The sequence below is a fragment of the Pongo abelii genome, chromosome 23 (genome assembly GCF_028885655.2).
Source record: "Pongo abelii isolate AG06213 chromosome 23, NHGRI_mPonAbe1-v2.0_pri, whole genome shotgun sequence".
Taxonomy (NCBI): Eukaryota; Metazoa; Chordata; class Mammalia; order Primates; family Hominidae; genus Pongo; species Pongo abelii.
Genome location: NC_085929.1, coordinates 25,945,094 through 25,964,231, shown reverse-complemented (window position 1 = coordinate 25,964,231; position 19,138 = coordinate 25,945,094). Strand labels below are relative to the sequence as shown.

Genomic DNA, 19,138 nt, shown 5'->3' with positions numbered 1-19,138 from the left:
ATTATTAATCTTTTTTTTTGAGGTGGGGTCTCACTTTGTCGCCAAGGCTGGAGTACAATGGCTCATGCCTGTAATCCCAGCACTTTGGGAGGTTGAGTTGGGAAGATCCCTTGAACCCAGGACTTCGAGACTAGCCTGGGCAACATAGGAAGACCCCCATCTCTAGAAAAAATAAAAACATAGACATGCATGGTGGCATGTGCCTGTGGTCCCAGCTACTTGGGAGGCTGAGAAAGGAGGATCACTTGAGCCTGGGAGGTTGAGGCTGCAGTGAGCCATGATCATGCCACTACACTCCAGCCTGGGTGACAGAGTGGGAACCTATCTCTAAAAAGAGAGAGAGAAAGAGGGAGAGCTTTTAAAAAATGGCAAAATGTGCCCACAAGCTGATGGGCCTATTTCTTTTTCTTTTCTTTTTTTTTTTTTTATTGAGACGGAGTCTTGCTCTGTCACCTAGGCTGGAGTAGTGTGTCTTGATCTCGGCTCACTGCAACCTCCGCTTCCCGGGCTTAAGCGATTCTCCTGCCTCAGCCTCCTGAGTAGCTGGAAATACAGGCACCTGCCACCATACCCAGCTAATTTTTGTTATTTTTAGTAGACAGGGTTTCCCCACATTGGCCAGGCTGGTCTCGAACTCCTGACCTCAGGTGATCCGCCTGCCTCGGCTTCCCAAGGTGCTGGGATTACAGGCATGAGCCACTGCGCCCAGCCAATTTGTTTCTTATAGAGCTTATGGTAGGAGGCTTGAAGATGGGAACAGAAGAAAAAAGGTTGAAGGGCCTAGCTGCTGTGTGTTGCAAGAGAGGATGTTGCTGACAGTCTGCAATGCCAGCAGTCTCATGGGTGGTTATCACCAGGACAGAGGCCTCAGAATAGGCAGGACTGGGTGTGCTGGCACTCACAGCTACGTGCAGATAGAGCCCGACCCTGGGCCTTGGTGTGTGACCTTCTTCCCAGGTGCTTCTTTGGGAAGCTGTACAGTTAGGGAGGTGAGGCAGCCTAAGGGCAGGACACACTAGCATGGGAGCAGTGGCAGGCAAGTAGGCTGACTGCCCAGGGATTGCAGAGTCCACCTGCACAGTATGACATCTCCCATCCTTTTGGATAGATTGTTCTACAAGGTGGCCTCCACCTACCCCCAACTCCCAAATCTGACATTCATTCATCTACTTCCCCCGAAGTGCTCCCTAGCACCTGCCATGAGTTTGTTCACTCTTGGTACCCCAAATCCAAGGCATCTCACTGGCTGAGATTCAGCTTACCACCTCATTGATGGGGGGACTCTTACGTCAAAGAAGTAATTTTCTCACTGATAGGACCACAAGATGTCGTCGTATTTTTAATGTGGGTACAAATACTAAATAAATATGATCTTAGTGTTTTGCCAAAAGGAATTAAGATGTTTTTAACGGGTCACAATTAAATTCAGAAAGGGGTTGGACCTGGTGGGATGGGTTGGTGAGGCCCAGAGGCTCCACTTCAAGTGCAGTACTGGACATCCCCTTCCAGTACGGGAGGTCTGACTTGTACACAGTCAAGCCCAATACTGGCACAGCCACAGGCCAGGGATGGAGGCTTATGAGTCCACTGGAAAACAGGGAGGACTGAGTCCAGGGTTTCAGGGGGTTTAGTAGTGAGGGGGTGTTCATTACCCGCCCCTTCCTATGTTCCAGGCCCTGAGGATGTACCTTGCATGCTCTGACCCTTCGAACACCAAAGAAATAAGCAAGGAGGTAACAGATGCCCCAAAGAGGTGAATGGTGTCATGAGATCTAGGGGCTGGGACCTTGTCCAGCCTAAAGGTATAAGTACCATGGATGAGCAGTGTCTTATTTAATCAGCAACTGGAGATTTCCTGAGGTTTAACTGGGAAAGCAGGTTCTTATACTACAAGACACCAGGTGCTTCACATTGCTTCTCTTTATTTTCAACAGTTTCTTTACAACAGTCTACACAGGGATTAACTCCTACATGTACTTCCCAAGCCAGAATCTCCCTTTAGAAATTCAGATTCTATTTGTAACTCTGTAAGATGTATCTTCCCAAAGATCCCATTAACTCCTCAAGTCAACATCTGCCTACCCCCAACTTCCCCTTTTTTCCTCACTCACACTGAACATTTGTCTGAAACTGTGGCTGCTTTGTTGCTTCAAGATGCATGCACATCCTGGCTTCAGTGTCCAAGTATGCAGAATGAAGCATCTGATATGTGCACCCAGCTAGTTAGGCATGAAACAGGGGCACAGGATGGGCTCCGGGTCATAGAAGGTTCTGTCCCCACAGTGAGGACAGGGGTTGGCACTAAGCCAGACCATGCTGGGCCGCCCCAACTCGCACAGCAACTCCCTGAGCCTGGCATGCAGATAGGCAAGCCTCCCCAGGTGGAGGGTACCATGGACGTCCTCATAACTCTCCAGGGGGACAGGATACAGCACATGGGTCAGATTTCTCAGCCCGATGAGGTGCTGCAGGAGACTCTGCAGGGAAGATATGGAGATGGGATTCCCGCAGAAGCTTAAGGTCGTAAGCTGGGAGCAGTGGCTCAGGGAAGGCAGGAGGACAAGGAGCTGATCATCCATGATCCCACACTCATCAAAGTCCAGGTCCTGGAGGGTGGCAGAGGCTCTCTCCAGCAGAGCTTGGAGGGGCTCGGGACTTACATCGGTCAGCATGACCCCACTTAGACTCAGGACACTTAGCTGACTGACGTTGGGGCTCTGGGACAGATGCATCACATCCCCTTCCGAAAGCCGGCAGTTAGTTATTGAGAGGGTTTCCAAGGGGTTCACCACGTGCCTGCAAATAGACAAAGCAGTTAGTGCTGGGGAATGGTGGTAGTGGGGTAGGGAGACTGGAGAGAGGCCCATTTCACCAAAACTCAAAGTCTTCCTGATGATGGTTAACCCCCAGGATGCCATGCTGTAAAGGAGCATTCAAGGAGTACAAGTTCAGGTTTAGTCCTTTCTCCATCATTTGCTGCATAAGTGGTTCAAGTAAACAAAGATCTCAAACACTCCCTTGGCTGATCTGTGAGGCAGGGTCCAACACTGACCTTTTAGGTGGTGTGAGCATGAATTGAATTGACAGAGCCTGATTTGATGTCTCAAGCAAGGAAAGGCATCAGTGAATTTTAGTATTTGAAGATACAACCGAAAATACTTTCTTTCAGCTCGGGCTTCCTTCTGCCACTGCCTGGGCCCCAATCACCTATATCTCTGTGCCTGATGAAACTACTAGGGAGTATTCACAGTGGATAAACTGGGGCAAGGTCAGCAACATCCAAAGGGGGTTCCCAGGCTGCAGGGCTACCTTAGGTCACTGTATCATCAGCAAACCACCTATCAATTTTTGCAATTCCTCTCTCTTGTTCCTTCTTCCACATCTCCAGAATCCTGCACTTCCCACCTATTACCTTAACTGGAATTCTAAATCACCCTTTAGACAGGAAATTTGAGGCAAGTTTAGAGGGAGCAGCTCATGTTGAGAAGCTGGTGAGCGCACAGCTTACAATTTCAAATCTCACCTTTGATGGGCTTTCCCTTCTTCAATGCCCTCCTTGCTTATTTTTGATCATTTTAGGTATCACTTCCTAAGGAAGAATGCCTAAAGGCACCCTTGCCAGGCCCCAACCTCCCATTACAGAGTTTTCTAACAAGGAGTCACTGTTAACAGCATCTATCCTAATGTATACCTCTAATCCTTATGAGTAGTAGTTATGTGATACCATCCTTGGGGACAGCGGTGAACAAGACGTGTTAACTGGTAGTGACTTGCTAACTCTTGCATTATCAGTGGCTGGCACATACAAGATATCCTTTATTGTTTACTGCAATAAAGAAGGGCTTGCTCTGGTCTGCAGAGAAAACTCACCATCCCTCACCTGAGCAACTGATCCAGGCGGCCTCTAAGGAAAAATAAAGAATCCACATAGAGAGCCTGCAGGCACTGCAAACTGAGGAACTGAGAGGTGAACTGGGCGATATACTGCTCTTCCTTCTCCGGAGAAATGTAGGAAGATGCATGGATGTGGGAGAGGAGGAGTCTACGCAGATTAATCATCTGGCCCAGGTAAGGAGAAAATTTCGCCAAGGTGGGTAGCTTCCAGGTACAAGTCACTTCCAAATCTTCAATAGAGTCCAGCTGCACCATTTTCAGGATCATCTTGATATCCTGCATGGGCATTGCAAAAATCTTCAGCTTCTTACAGCACAGGTGTAGTACGTTTTTCTTTCGCTTCACTTTCTCAATGAGGTAGGAGAACAATTCATCACAGGCACCTTCCTTGAGGGACAGGTCTACGAGCACCTCTATTGGAATGAAGGGCTGCTCTGCCTCTGTGCTCAAACCATCTACTTTTCGCTTCTTTTTCATGGGCTGAGCTGCTTCTGGCTCTGGAAATGAGTACAGACTGGCCCTGTTTCCAGACCATACAGTCCAGAAGTCCTGATGAGAGTTCTTCCGTAAATCCAGCACTTGAAGTTTCCACCTCCTGTGGGGGAAAAGCAGGTAATTAGCTGAGATGCTTTAAGATCAACTCAAGATAAGACCACGAGTCTCATAATGTAGGTAAGAACCAAACAGACATCCACCTTAGATCTGCACTTTTACTCCATACTTCAGGGATCAGCTGCTCCCTTTCCCACTAGGATCCTGGGATCCTTCCTGGTCCCCACTTCCCACCCCACCAGGAGGAAGCAGGTGCATGTTCCTTCAGACACCTCTGCATTTTAATCAGTGCCCCATGTCCAGAAGCCCATTCCAAGAGTGACCCTTGCAGTAGCCCCAAGGCCTCCCTGAACTTCCTTGCTGGCACCATCAGAGCCTCTGGACCAGCTTTAGGCGCTCCATGCTCCCTGACCCAAGCTGCATCCTGCTCGGGTTCCCAGGGCCCCACACCAAGCTGCTAGGTCACCCTTACCTGGGGCGAACCTCCTGGGCAAGGAGCACATCAAGTCCATCGAGCACAGCTTTGAAGGTCTCCAGGTGAAGCTGTTGTCCCTTCATCAGCACTCCCAGAGGGAGGCAGGTGAAGGGCCAGGCCTGCACCATTGCCTTCAGGGTCTGGCTGTGTCTCCCATCAAAGGCTGCCATGAAGAGTGGCGGGAAGAGCTCCCTGGGCAGCAACTCCAGGGCGGCGATGGCCAGGGCCTCATCCTTCAGCAGGCTCTGCCCTGCCAGCTCCACAAGTCTCCGTGGGCTTGTCCACACGCTCATGCTGATGTATCGGCTCTGAATGGAACCCTGAGGAAACATATAGGGAACAAGGCATCCCTCTCAGCCCAAGCGTAAGCAACTCTATCTTTTCCTCACCCTTCTGAGGGACCAACTTAGGGCCAAAGTCACTGTGCTAGCGACAGCAGGGGAGTTCTCAGTTTACCCCGATTCCACTCTGCACTCGGTGGCCACAAAGCCACAGCTCTGCTGGCACCAGGATGAACATCTCATCAAGTGTAGAGGAGGAGACAGGATGGCCACTGGCCCCATCCTGTATCTACCCACTACTCTATTTAATTCTAGTCCCCCTGGGAAGTGAGAACTAAGGACCCTGAGAGCTGACCCTGCTCATTTTGGGAAAAAGTTTCTGATGATCACTCAAAGGCAATTCAAATGGGAGTGTCACATAGCCCAGGACAGCATCCTTCTCTGCTCCAACAAATAAGCCAGATGGGAAAGATGAGGAACACACACACAATGCACAATGGATGCCATTATGTTTCACTAAAAAATTTTAAATGAGAAACTACAGAAGCAGCACAACAGTATTACACAGCAATTGAAAGTAAAATAAAAAAAAAAACACATTCTGAGACATGTATTTTAAGTGTGTCTCTTTTACGTATATTAAGAGTTACTACTTTGACATGGAAATCAGCGGAGCAAACGCTTCACTGAAACAAAGCCTGGTTCTTTTTCCCCAAAACATTAGTTTTAAAATGGAGAAATAAAAATTGTGTATATTTATGGTGTACAATATGATGCTCTGAAATATGTATACACTGTAGAATGGGTACCTTAAGCTAATTAACATATGTATGATCTCACACGTGTGTGGTGAGAACACCTGAAATGTACTCTTAGCAATTTTCATGCATAGAATATATTATTAACTGCAGTTACCATCTTGTATACTAGATATCCTGAAAAAGCCTCCGCCTCCAGCACAGGGGCTCATGTCTGTCATCCCAGCATTTTGGAAGGCCAAGGTGGGAGAATGGCTTGAGCCCAGGAGTTCAAGACCAGCCTGGGCAACACAAGGAGACCTCATCTCTATTAAAAAAAAAAAAAAAGAAAATGTCTTTAATTCCAAAGCATCCGAAAAGAAAAAGAAAAAAAATCTATGGAATATTTTTTAACCTTTTAGTTAAAAAAAAGCCTAACTAGTAAATCACTGATTTAAAAAATCATAAATGATGCAAATTATAATTGCTTGCCACATATTATTTAAATTGTAATAAAGTAAAATTCAAACTAGATGTCTTTTATTTTCCAAAAAAAAAAAAGCCGTTTAAGAAATTATTTTTAACATATAAAATGGCAGAAATCAAAATGTTTGGGATTCAGTATAAATAATAAATGTTCCAGGTAATGGTTATACTAATTACCATAATTTGATCATTACACACTATATATGCATAAACTAAAATTTCACATGTACTCTATAAATATGTATGATTATTGTGTATCAACTAAGAAATCAATCCAATAACCAAAGAAAAATGTTTGGGATTAAGGCAAAACTACATTTAGAGGCAAGAACAAAGCCTGTTCCTTTGTAAGTAAAGAAAAAGGAAAACCATCTAAGCAGCATTGGCCCTGATGGCCGGTGCAGACCCTGGGCTGACAGTAGAAGAAGGCAGTGGCCATAGCCTGAGGTTCCCGACTCACCAGACCCAGCTGTGGTGCAGAAGCCATCTGCCCAGACCTCTGGGAGGACCAAAACATTGACTCCAAGGCCTCTGGGTCCCTCCTCTGGCCCCTCTGAAGCTATTACAGGCCTTTCTGGGCATACCTCCCCTTTCAACTCCACGCTGCCAATGGAAGAGCCAAATCTAATTACATTCCTGGATCTCCAGCCAGTGAATCCTGATGGGGTTTTTTACTTACTTCAGCAGGTTCAACTGATTGAATGGGATGTCCATTTACCAAAAGGAAAGAAAAAGTGAACAAAACCACCCAGAGAGTGTAACTGTTAGGGGAATTTTGGGCCACATCAAAATTACCCAAATATTCCAGTTAAGATAGCTTTATGAAGGGCATCATGACATTACCCCTCCCCACTCCCAAACAATCCCCAAGTATCAAATTGTCACTTATACCCCATGTTCCCTAACACAGCAGATCACATGCCTATTCAGGGAGAAAGGGAGGAACAACAGAGGGGTGGCTGGTCTTCCAGACTTTGAAAGTCAAGGTTGTCCTGAAGGAAGGTGGGTCAAAATTACACTACAACTAGGAGTGTAGTCAGAAGTAAGGCTGGGCATTTGTAATGGGACTGAGTGGATTACCATAAAGACAGATAGGTTTTTTTGGGGGCAGAATTGAAAGACTTTGGCCTGGATGGAGTAGAGAAATTAAAAAGGGGAATGGCTAAGGAAGATGAAAGATAGTTCCAGTAAAGCCAAGGTAATCACTGAGGCAGGGAGGGAGTTCAATCTTCCTCCCTCCCTAGAGGGAAAGGGTGTTTTCTCCCAGAAAGTCAGGATCCTCTTGGCAAACAGCCTTGACAAGATTAAATCTAGGAATGTGGGCTGGAGAGGTGGGATAGAGGGTAATATTGGTGACCAAACCTAGGACAGCAACATTTTCAAGTCTGAAAGACCTTGTGGTTTCTTAGGAATCTTGGAGCCAGGAGAGAAATAAACAAGGGCCGAAAGCACACATCCCTGCCATTAAGGAAGCTGTCAGAAGACTTTCTCTTTATTATTAGGTGTCCTCTTCCACATCAGGGCTGTTCACAAGCAGGAAGTCAGGCCTTTACCACAAACATAATCTCCAATGGCCAGCCCCGTCCTAAGTATTACTAATGTTTCCACACTTCAAGAAAACAGCTGTTCCTTCTTGCCCCTAAGCTTCTCAGGTACAGAGATTCTGGTCAGTGAGATGCAATCAGGCCTATCAATTAGACTCAGTTTTTCTCTCTTTCCATGCTAGGCACAGTGCACAAATACATTTTCTGTCACAAAAATTGAAGTTACATTTGGCATTTAAGGATCTGCTTAGGGATGATTCCTATCCTGGGCCTGATCACCCACTGGTACTTTTGAAGTTTCAGAACCTCTCCACCCAAAGAATTCTCCAGGCCATTCTCTGCCTCATGCACTGTGAAGTCCCCACAATTCTTATATTCTACTGGCAAGTGTCCAGCTGGAATGTCTTGGGGCCTGGCTTTGTTTGCTGTGGCCTGCGTAAAGAGACTGTAATTCATTGAAGGATGTTTTCCATTTTGTTTATCTCTCTGGGGACTACTTTCTCCTACTTTTCACCCTCAACACCTAATGGCCTTTGTGAAAATTGGGTTAAACTACAATTTGTTCTACATTTCCTTTAATTCCCAGGCAATCATCTTTACTCATCAGCTGCGGGAGACTGAGATTAGTAATAAAGGTCATTGTCAATGTCCCTAATTATCAAGCACCTACTGGGCACAGCAAAGGCCGCAGCAGCTCTCATTCATTACCTCAAATAGCCTTCACAGAGAATCTAAAGTTCACTGTTATTTTCATTTTTAGTCTTGTAAGTCCTTGACTCTGTCTGGGGAAGAACCTGCTCGGCTCCAGGCAAGCAGGAATTGGTAGCCCTTATGTGAGGAGTTTAGAAAGATTTTCATTTCCTTCCCTATCAAACAACCTAAGTGTTAGAAAGGGCTGATAAACTTCACATAAACCATGGAAAAACAGGAAAACTGAGTAAGTCCAACAGTTAGGGAAGCTTCTATGGGATCCCCGCGCTTCCAGGAGATCCAAGCGAGGAGGAGGAACTGCGATCAAGTGTGAGTTGTGCAATCTCTGAGCTGTCCAATCTCCCTGTGAGGCAGTGACACTCCTCTGCCCAGCTTCACACTGCCAGTTTGTCCAGTGGCACTGGAGGAAGCAGCACCAGGGGCACATTTGCACAAAGGTGCTGTCCTTCCTCCCAGTATAAGGGAGGAGTGAAAAGACTGGGGCTCAGCATGATTCCTAGGGTCCAGGCATGAATTGGGGAGTTATTTCTGCATGTCCCCTGTCTACTGGTTCTTACGGTCCCTGTGGGCTGCGCAGGCCAGAGTGGCCTCTGAGCTCATCAGGGGGATGGTCTGCACCCTCCTCTCTAGTCACAGAATCCCAGTGGGGACCCCCGAAGTATCTACACCAGGTCCTTCAGGTGTTTTTTTTTGGAGTGCAATGGCGCAATCTTGGCTCACTGCAACCTCTGCCTCCTGGGTTCAAATGATTCTCTTGCCTCAGCCTCCTGAGTAGCTGGGATTACAGGCACACACCCCCACACACCGCTATATTTTTGTATTTTTAGTAGAGACGGGGTTTCACCATGTTGGCCAGGCTGGTCTCAAACTTCTGACCTCAAGTGATCTGCCTGTCTAAGCCTCCCAAAGTGTTGAGATTACAGGAGTTGAGCCACCATGCCCAGCCTCTTTTTCTTTTTTAGAGACAGGGTCTTACTATGTTTCCCAGGCTGGTCTTGAACTCCTGGGCTCAAGTGATCCATCCATTTCAGCCTCCCAAAGTGCTGGGATTACAGGCTTGTGGATACCAACAGCACCTGAGGACGGTCCCACAGTCCAACGCACTGGGTCGTCCTTGAGCCTCTGGTTCCAGCACGAGTCTCCCGGCTTCAACCCAGGTTGCATGTCCTCCCTGATCTCCCCAGGTGGCACCCAAGGATGAGGCAGTGCAATCTTGTTGCTCACTTCCCAGGACCGACACTTACCCCTAATGGCCCCAGCCCATGGGGCAGTGAGATCAAAGCCTCCCTGAGCTCATACTCTCTGGACACCACTCGGAAGTGTGGACTTGGGAATCTGATTACCCCGGGGAAAGGTGCTGACTGTAATCGTGGCTTTGGCAATAAGGTCCACAATACATTATTATTATTATTATTATTTTCTTTTGGAGGAGTTTCACTCTTGTCGCCCAGGCTAGAGTTCACTGGCACCATCTTGGCTCACTGTAATCTCCACCTCCTGGGTTCAAACGATTCTCCTGCTCCTGCCTCAGCCTCCCGAGTAGCTGGGACTACAGGTGTCGGCCACCATGCCCGGCTAATTTTTTTTCTATTTTTAGTAAAGACAGGATTTCACCATTTTGGCCAGGCTAGTCTCGAACTCCTGACCTCAGGTGATCCGCCCACCTCGGCCTCCCATAGTACTAGGATTGGGATTACATGTTAAGAGCCACCATACCCGGCCTAGAGTTAATTTTTATTTTTGGAGACGGAGTCTCGCTCTGTCGCCAGGCTGGAGCGCAACGGCATGATCTTGGCTCACTGCAACCTTCGCCTCCTGGGTTCAAGCGATTCTCCTGCCTCAGCCACTTGAGTAGCTGGGACTACAGGCTCATGCCACCACACCCGGCTAATTTTTTGTACTTTTAGTAGACACGGGGTTTCACAGTGTTAGCCAGGAATGGTCTCAATCTCCTGACCTGGTGATCCGCCCGCCTCAGCCTCCCAAAGTGCTGGGATTACAGGCATGAGCCACCGCGCCCGGCCCTACGGTTGACTCTCATACAAAGACAGCAGGGGGAGTGAAATGCTCTTTTGGGGAAATGACCAGAAACAATAAAAGCAGCTCCTGCCCCTTCGTCTACTGTGAGGGACGTCAGGATGCAGCTCCCATCTGGCTCGAGTGACAAGGACAGAGGGGAACAGGGCTTCTCTGAGCACCTCAGACAGCTCAGGGGACCTTCTTACCCGCAAACGTCTTCGTTCCATTTTGAAGCGACTTAGGCTGGCCTCAGGACCTCCAACGCTTGGATTTCTAGGTCTCAGTCACTTGTTTCCACGCACGTCTGAGAGTAATAATCAAAATGCTCCAAAAAGAAGGATACATGTATAATATTTACGAAGCAACGGCCTCCTGTGAAAACCTCCGCAAATACTGCTGAGAAAACTGACAACTGGCGACTCAATCCCGCCCTTTCAGTACAAACCTCTGGCTCCAAACCAGCACCAGTGTCTCCTGGGCTGAACGAGCGGGCAGGAGGAAAAACAGACCATGTGGTTGGTCACAAGTGACCCCTGTGATCAAGGACCCTGACTACGGTCTTGCAGCGACATTTCTGCCTCTGCTCCCGCCTTCCTAGGACGCCTACGCCACTGCCTGGGCCGTCCCCAACCCCCAGCACCTTCAGAGGGGCCAAGTCCCAGAGCATCCACCGCATTACAAATGCGCACCCACCCTGGAGAGCTCCAACCACGAGCACCGCCGCCTCGGTTCAAGGCATCCTTACAGCCACAACTCCTCAACTGTGGCCAATTTTCCGGGGCAGGCGGCCCGGGGTGACCCAAGTGGCGCACATTATTTTCTTTGGTCTTCAACCCATTTCCAGGAAGAAAACAGGGACCCGGGACAGGGGTGGTGCCGGGGCACAAGCCCAAGGTCACCCTGCGGGGAAGCGAAGGAATCACGGCTCGAACTTACGTTTTTCCTCAGAGAGTTCACCACTCCGCGAAATTGCTGGAAGGAAAGAACGAGACAATGGCTCAGCTAAGCGCCCTAGCCGCTGCGTGGGGCGGGGGGGCGAGACGGCGGCGGGGGGCGGGGGGGCGAGCAGCCTGGTCTGACCAATCCCCGTTTCTCAGTCCTTCCAGGGCAAAATCTCACGAGATCCAGTGAGCTCGCCCAGAGAGTCGAGAGGCGCTTGTTTTCAAGGACTGGGAGGAGGAGGGGCAGTGGGGGGAGGGGCAGAGGAGAAGGGAGCGGGAGGAGGGGAAAAGGGGAGAGGGGGTTGGGGAGCAGAGGAGACAGTGGGTGGGGAGGAGATGGGGGTGGGGAAGGAAGGGAGATGGGGTGGGGAAGGAGGGGGCGGGGGGAGGATTAGGAATGGGGAAAGGGAGACAGGGTGGGGGAGGGGTGGGCATGGGGAAAGGGAGACAGGGTGGGGGAGGGGTGGGCATGGGGAAAGGGAGACAGGGTGGGGGAGGGGTGGGCATGGGGAAAGGGAGACAGGGTGGGGGAGGGGTGGGCATGGGGAAAGGGCGACAGGGTGGGGGAGGGGTGGGCATGGGGGAAGGGAGACGGTGGGGAACAGAGAAAAAAGACAGTGTGGGCGGGTGGGGATAGAGGAAGGCACACAGGGTTGGGGGGTCGGGATGGGGGAAGGGAAACAAAGAGTGGTGGAGGCGTGGGGATTAGGAGCGGAGACAGACGGTGGGGGAGGGGTGGGGTGGGGGAAGGGAGACGGGGTGGAGGAAGGGAGACAGAAGGCAGGGGAGGGGTGGGATGGGGGAAGGGAAACAAGGTGGGGGAGGGGTGGGATGGGGGAAGGGAAACAGAAGGTGGGCCAGGGCGGGGACGGGGGAAGGGAGACAGGGTGGGGGAGGGGTGGGGATGGGGGAAGGGAGACAGGGTGGGGGAGGGGTGGGGATGGGGGAAGGGAGACAAGGTGGGGGAGGGGTGGGGATGGGGGAAGGGAGACAGAAGGTGGGCCAGGGCGGGGATGGGGGAAGGGAGACAGGGTGGGGGTGGGGATGAGAAAAGAGAGAGGTTGGGGGAGGGGTGGGGATGTATAAGAGAAACGAAGGGTTGGGCAGGAGGAGGGAAGAGAGGCAGAGAGTGGGGGAGGGGTGGGGATGTGGGAAGAAACAACGTGGTGGGTAAGGGGTGGAGGAGGGGTGGGGATGGGTGAATACGTGACGCCTGCGGCCTTTCCCCCCCCCACAGTAGGGTGGGGGCAGGGTGGAAAAAGGGGGTGCGGTGGGCGAATGGAGAGGCAGTGGGGAGGCGAGGGGCTGGCTGGGAGTGTGTGATGGGGTGTTCTGGGATCACGGAGACGTCCAAGTCTGGACTCTGTCCTGGGTCTGTGCTTCTGGCGACCTCCCTTTTCTTCAGTGGGATGCGGGGTGCAGGGGCCGGTTCCAGGGAACCCTGAGCTCAGGTTCTCGCCCCACCCCGCCCCGCATGTCTAGAAAACACGCCCCTGCCCTTGGCTGGGTAATCTCTGGATTTACCTGGATTTACCTACTTCTGTAACCCCCCGGGCTGAAGAGACCCCCGCCCCCGGGATTCAATTAACTTACTCTCTGGAGCACGCGTTCCTCCCTGCTCCCGGGAGTCCGTTTCCCAGAACTTTCTGAGGCCCGCGCATGCTCCCCTCGACTCCCCGTGTTTCTCCTCTCCACGGAAATCCACGCATTCACGCCCCTCCCCTCCCCCGAGCCTGCAGAGGACTCCGCCCTGCTTTCCCTACATTCAGGGCTGCTCCTTTTGTCGCCAATACAGACCTGTTGACAGGTCACGCCTGGGAAGCGGGTGGGGTGTCCCGGAGCAGTGCAGAGGCGCTGCAGGCCCGGCTTCTGGCTGTGGGGGAGCTGTGCCCTGAAGCCTCGCCGAAATCTCGCGTCTGGGGCCAGCAGGGGGCACTAGAGTCAACAGGGACTGTATGCAAAACCCACTTCCTCCCAGGCCCTCTAGGGGGATGGTCAGGCTTCTGCAGAGATGGGGAGGATCCTTTCCTGGTAAGGGGAGAGGGAGGGGCTAGGAGCCAAGCGGAAGGACCCCGTCGTGTTCAAGGCCCTTCAAGGGACGGGACAGGCGAGGAGTCTCTTTGAGTCTTTTGAATTGTTTTATCAGTCACGCCTGGGAAGTACTCAGCCTCCACAAACTCTGTTTTCCTGAAAGGGGTCGGGGGGACCCCAAAATCTCCTGCCACAGGCTATGATGGGCATGGTGGCTAAGAGCAACAGGCGGCGTGGTGAGGCTGGCTGTCTTTTTATGGCTCTGCCCTTCCATTCCCCGAGGCATCCCCATGCCAGTGAACAGAGCTGTGGGTTCCCAGCTGCACAGATGAATGCACGAACGAAACATAGGTCCATACAAAGGAAGTCATTGCATTGATCCAGATTCGACCTGGGATTGTCGCATAAAACAGGGCTGATAAAAACCGTCGTGTTTTCACCTTGGAAATAGAGACTCCGCCTCCCCCTCTCTGCTTGAGGCATTCAGCAAAGGTTCGTCCTTGAGTGGCTGTGGATGTTCAAGGACTTACGATTTCTGACTTTATAAAGTTTAGGGTGAAAACAAAAAACAAATAAGAAATCCATTGTTTTAAAGTGGCCGTTGTAGCTAATTATCTAAGAAAGCAAACAGGCTGGTACTGAAAGTTACACAGGCAGGCGGCTCCCTGGGAGGGTTGCCCAGGGCTGCTTTTCTGAGACCTGAGCAGGGAGCAGCCAGAGGAGCTTGAAGGGATGGAGTTCAGGGCATGGGAACGGGCTGTACACATCTTCACGGAATAGGGTGCTTGTCCAGTTTGAGAAGGGAAAGAAACTGGGGCAGAGGGCTGATGAGAAGGCAGCAGATGGATAGTGTGGGATTGAAAAGGGGATCCATTTGAAGACTGGCCACCATTAATTATTTTCATCATCTGATTGCTGTTGCTCCATTGAGATCGATGCGTGGAGAACAAGCTGGGGAGTGGAACAAATGTCAGGGAGGGGAGAGAAGTGAGTGAACATGACCCTGGTCCAGCCTCATAGGACAGAGCGTGGTCATGGAAGTCCACAGAGGAGGACAGACAGGGAGGAATCATGGCATGGCCAGGTTGCAGGGCAAGAGGCAGAGAGGAGAGAGGATTGTGGAGGATGCCTGCGGAATGCTGTCAGTCAGTCGATGCTGGTCCTTTATTTTTTATTTTATTTTATTTTTTATTTTTTTGAGACGGAGTCTCGCTCTTGCCCAGGCTGGAGTGCAGTGGCGTGATCTTGGCTCACTGCAAGCTCCGCCTCCCGGGTTCATGCCATTCTCCCGCCTCAGCCTCCCAAGTAGCTGGGACTACGGGTGCCCGCTACCATGCCTGGCTAATTTTTTTGTGTTTTTAATAGAGACGGGGTTTCACCGTGTTAGCCAGGATGGTCTTGATCTCCTGACCTCGTGATCTGCCCGCCTCGGCCTCCCGAAGTGCTGGGATTACAGGCATAAGCCACTGTGCCTGGCCAAGGCTGGTCCTTTCTTTTATGGCGATGGGTGTGTGAAAGTTGCACATACCAAAATACACTCACTTTTTGTTGACCCAAAGTAAAACCCTGAGGGTATGAAAGGGAAGGGCTCATGCTTACACGGCTGAGATAAAAGCTGTCTCAGGAAGCTGGGTGTGGTGGCTCACCCCTATAATCCCAGCACTTTGGGAGGCCAAGGTTGGAGGATCCCCTGAGGCCAGGAATTCAAGACTAGCCTGAGCGATACAGCAAGACCTCATCTATATTTTTAAAAAGGGTTGGCTGTCTCAGGACTTTCTGAAATAGCCCTGCAAGACATTCCTGTTTTAGGATCACAACAGTTTAGATAAGATGCTTTTGAAAGAACACCTGCCTAGGCATAGCATCTCCACCAATGAACTGATGCCAACTGTGGTTTTGAGTCTTCATAAGCAGTGAACTGTTTGCAAGCAGCTTATTTAAATCTCTTTTTTTGCCAATACAACCTTCCCTTTGCCCTCCCCTCTTGAGATGCATATGTGGCTTGCCATATCTGAGCATCTTAGGTTATAATGCTTTTTTTCTTTTTTAATTTTTTTGTAAATTTATATTTATTTTTATATTTATTTATTTTTTGAGACAGGGTCTTGCTTTGTCACCCAGGCTGGAGTGTAGTGCATAATCGTAGTTCACCACTGACTCCAACTCTCGGGCTCAAGCAATCCTCCCACCTCAGCCTCCTGAGTAGCTAAGACAACAGGAATGCACCACCACGCCCAGCTAATTATGTATTTACTTTATTAAAAATTTTTTTTTTGGTAGAGAGAGTCTCACTGTGTTTCCCAGGCTGGGCTTGAACTCCAGGCCTCAAGTGTTCCTCCCGCCTCGACCTCCCAAAGTGCTGGGATTACAGGCATGAGCCACCGTGCCCAGCCTTCAATTTTGTATTCTAATTCCTGAATAAATTCAACAAATTTGGAGGCGTTTTTAGTCTGATGGTTCCTTTTGGTCGACAATTGGAATGGGAGAGGAACAGTGTAAGGGCAAACATCAAGTGCTTTGCTGAGCTCCGGGTGCTTTTTTTGGATAAGACACACAAAATACAATAAGATGTCTGTAATGTTTGATTTTTTCCAGGTTTCTTGAGGTATAATTGACAAATAAAAATTGTATGGATTCAAGGTGTACAATTCATATACATTGATCCACATATACCTTGTTTGATGATTAATCAAATCAGTTAACACATCTTTCACCACAGTAGTCAACGTGTGTGTGCTCTGTTAGCAAATTTCAATTAATAATATAGCATTATTAACTATAGTTACTATGCTGTATATTACAGTCTCAGAATTTACCATCTTATAACTAAAATTTTGTAGCCTTTGACCAACATCTCTCATTCCTCCCACCCACAGCCCCTGGGAACTACCATCCTACTCTGCCTCTATGAGTTCCACTTTTTGTGTTTCTTTTTTCCCTTTCCGTTAAATTTTTTGTATTTGTTATATTACCAAACCATGTCAAAAGAGTTCCACTTTTTAGATTCCACATATTATTAGCTCGTACAGTATTGTCTTTCTGCATCTGGCTTACTTCACTTAACATAATTTCCTCCAGGTTCATTCGTATTGTTGCAAATGGCAAGATTCCCTTGTTTTTTTTGACTGATGATGTCTGCCTGTAATATTTGAAAAAAAATGCAGGTCACATGAATGATTGTCTAATGTAATTCTATTCATGTAAACTTGTGTATGACCATAACATTCACTCATTCGTTGCTTCAAGTTCTTTACAATCGTATGCCATATTCCTGGGGCTCTGCTAGGCCTGGAATGGGGAGTAGGAGTTACAAAGTTCCTGGGATATCAGTAATTCATATTTGTGAATGTCTTAGATAAGTGGGCTAACATGTACAGAAAATGGTCACTGAAATGATAACAGTTTGTTATAAAATACTTTTCTGTATTCTCCTGAACTTTTTTTTTTTAATCATTTATTAGACTGCTTCAGCTGCCATAACAAAATATCACAGACTGGATGGATTAAACAACAGAAATTTATTTCTCACAGTTCTGGAGGCTGGGAAGTCCAAGATCAAAGTGCCAGCAAGGTAGGTGTCATTCTGAGGCATCTTCTCTTAGCTTATAGGCTGAGGCCATTTTGCATTGTGCTCACGTGACCCCTTTGTGCGCATGTGTGGAGAGAGAGCATGGGTGCTTCTTCTTATAAGGATGCTGATCGTTATGAGAACCCGACCCTTGTGACTTCACTTAATCTTAATTACTTCCTTAGAGGCCCCATCTCCACATACAGCCGCAATGGGGATTAGGGCTTCAACACATGAATTTGTGGTGGGGGGACGCAAACACTCAGTTCATAAACATATGATTTTTTTTTTCCTTGACCAGCAATGAAGATAGAGGTATCTTCATTTTGGAAAGTGAGAGTCAACCTGCGCTGAATTAGAGTGATGACAAGAGATACTTTAAGACTGCAATGAGGAAAGCAAGGGAGGGGGACGCATTTGACAGTCTGTTCTGCTCTGCTCCTGGAACTGAGAGAGGCTGAGTCAGCACTAACCTTTGCACGGGTGAGATAGAGAACTAAGAGAGAAAAATATGTATTTTTCTATGACCACCTAAAATAAACCTGGAGTTGAAGGGGCCAGCACTCTCAACCTAACCATTCCGGGAATAAAAATCGTAGAGACCTTGCTGATTAATGGAAACAATTTGCCTTTCAATTTTCTAAGCAGACGAATGCAAGGAGTTTGTGAACTTTACTGCTGTTTTCGTTTTTTTTTTTTTTTTTTTAGGTGAAGACACTGACAGTAAGAAAAGGCAAACCACAGGTCCAAGACAAAGTGGTCAAGTCAAGAAGGAACTCAGGCTGTGTAGTCCTGGTGCAAGGCTCCTTGCCCCCAGTGTTGGGTCACACTGGCTGGCTGTGCTCCCATGACACTTAGTGCATACTGGGCTCCTGACTTAATAACACATGTTTGAAATGGCCCCTGATCCCCAATCTGCTGCAGGATTCTGCAGATGCACAAGAGGCTGCAGTGGAAGGTCTTGGAGAGAATTCAGAGTGGCTTGCCTACGTTCCCATGACCGTGTGTCCTAATGGGAGAATCACCACTTTGGAAAATTCTTTTGGAGGCCAGGCACGGTGACTCATGCCTGTAATCTCAGCACTTTGGGAGGCCGAGGCAGGCAGATCACCTGAGGTCAGAAGTTCGAGACCAGCCTGGGCAACATAGTGAAACCCCATCTCTACTAAAAATACAAAACTTAGCCTGGCATGGTGGTGCACACCTGTAGTCCCAGCTACCCGGGAGGCTGAGGCAAGAGAATTGCTTGAACCTGGGAGGCAGAGATTTCAGTGAGCCAAGATTGCACCACTGCACTCCAGTCTGGGCAACAGAGCGAGACTCTGTCTTAAAAAAAAAATTCTTTTGGGGCTAGCTGTGAATGAGCAGAGGGAAAGGCAGGAGCCTTCAGGTAGGGAGCAGCATGATTCCACCCCAGATTCAGGCCTCCTGGGTGTACAGAGGGCAGGAGGATCCTCCCCAGGTATGTGAGAGGAAGGGAAGATGAGGTGTTTGGGTCAGGGAACACACTAGAAATCCAGGTGCTCACTGATGGATAGTGCTTGGCATCTCTGTGTTCTGCCAATCCAGCCTCAAAGCAACTTTGGAAGAGGATTTATGCCCTTCACACGCTTCCAGCCTGGGCCAGAGCATCTGCGCACTCCCCTGGGTATAGGCCTCCAGGGCTTGGAGCAAAGGAAGAGCTAAGAATTGTCAGTGCTCAGGAGGCAGATTTTCAGGGAGGATCCTCTTGCATCTCAGGACATGGAAAGGGCTAAAAGAGCCTTGAGTATCCTGTCCCAGTGCTGGGGTCTCAGACGGCCGCTCTGGGGCATCTCCACCATGGTCTGACTTCTGCTGCTTGAAACCATTCTCCCTCAGGGCACAGGCAAGGGTCCTCAAGGAAGAGCACCTGGGCAC

At 49.2% G+C, this 19,138-nt stretch overlaps 1 protein-coding gene and 2 long non-coding RNA genes across 13 annotated transcripts; 2 read left to right on the top strand and 1 right to left on the bottom strand.

Annotated features, from left to right (window-relative positions):
* Positions 1–1,902: 1,902 nt before the first annotated feature.
* On the bottom strand, positions 1,903–13,567 carry LOC100447677 (melanoma antigen preferentially expressed in tumors). 11 transcript variants are annotated; one of them, XM_054543071.2, is made up of 6 exons: positions 13,438–13,567; positions 11,636–11,671; positions 10,906–11,003; positions 4,919–5,241; positions 3,881–4,489; positions 1,903–2,796 (listed from the first exon to the last, which is right to left on the bottom strand). In XM_054543071.2, exons 3-6 carry the CDS (start codon positions 10,924–10,926, stop codon positions 2,220–2,222), a joined length of 1,530 nt encoding a protein of 509 aa, XP_054399046.2. In that variant the 5' UTR covers positions 10,927–11,003; positions 11,636–11,671; positions 13,438–13,567; the 3' UTR covers positions 1,903–2,219. The 11 variants fall into 11 exon arrangements, with proteins under 11 accessions (XP_054399046.2, XP_063578832.1, XP_054399041.2 ...); XM_063722762.1 differs by having other exon boundaries at positions 10,906–11,178; positions 13,234–13,533; XM_054543066.2 differs by having other exon boundaries at positions 13,234–13,533.
* Positions 2,305–6,415, top strand: LOC129052521 (uncharacterized). The gene is made up of 4 exons (XR_008517575.2): positions 2,305–3,268; positions 3,793–4,068; positions 4,380–5,285; positions 6,133–6,415. It is a non-coding gene; the product is annotated as an uncharacterized LOC129052521 (long non-coding RNA).
* Positions 13,543–18,429, top strand: LOC103888937 (uncharacterized). The gene is made up of 4 exons (XR_008517576.2): positions 13,543–14,163; positions 17,133–17,242; positions 17,541–17,722; positions 17,948–18,429. It is a non-coding gene; the product is annotated as an uncharacterized LOC103888937 (long non-coding RNA).
* Positions 18,430–19,138: the final 709 nt, after the last annotated feature.

Excerpts from the sequence above, each read along its gene's own strand:
- LOC100447677 (XM_054543071.2), bottom strand. The coding sequence starts at position 10,926 with ATGGAACGAAGACGTTTGCGG. Across the intron at positions 4,490-4,918 it reads GCCCAGGAGGTTCGCCCCAG|GAGGTGGAAACTTCAAGTGC; the intron begins GTAAGGGTGACC and ends TTTCCCCCACAG. Across the intron at positions 2,797-3,880 it reads CGCCTGGATCAGTTGCTCAG|GCACGTGGTGAACCCCTTGG; the intron begins GTGAGGGATGGT and ends GTCTATTTGCAG.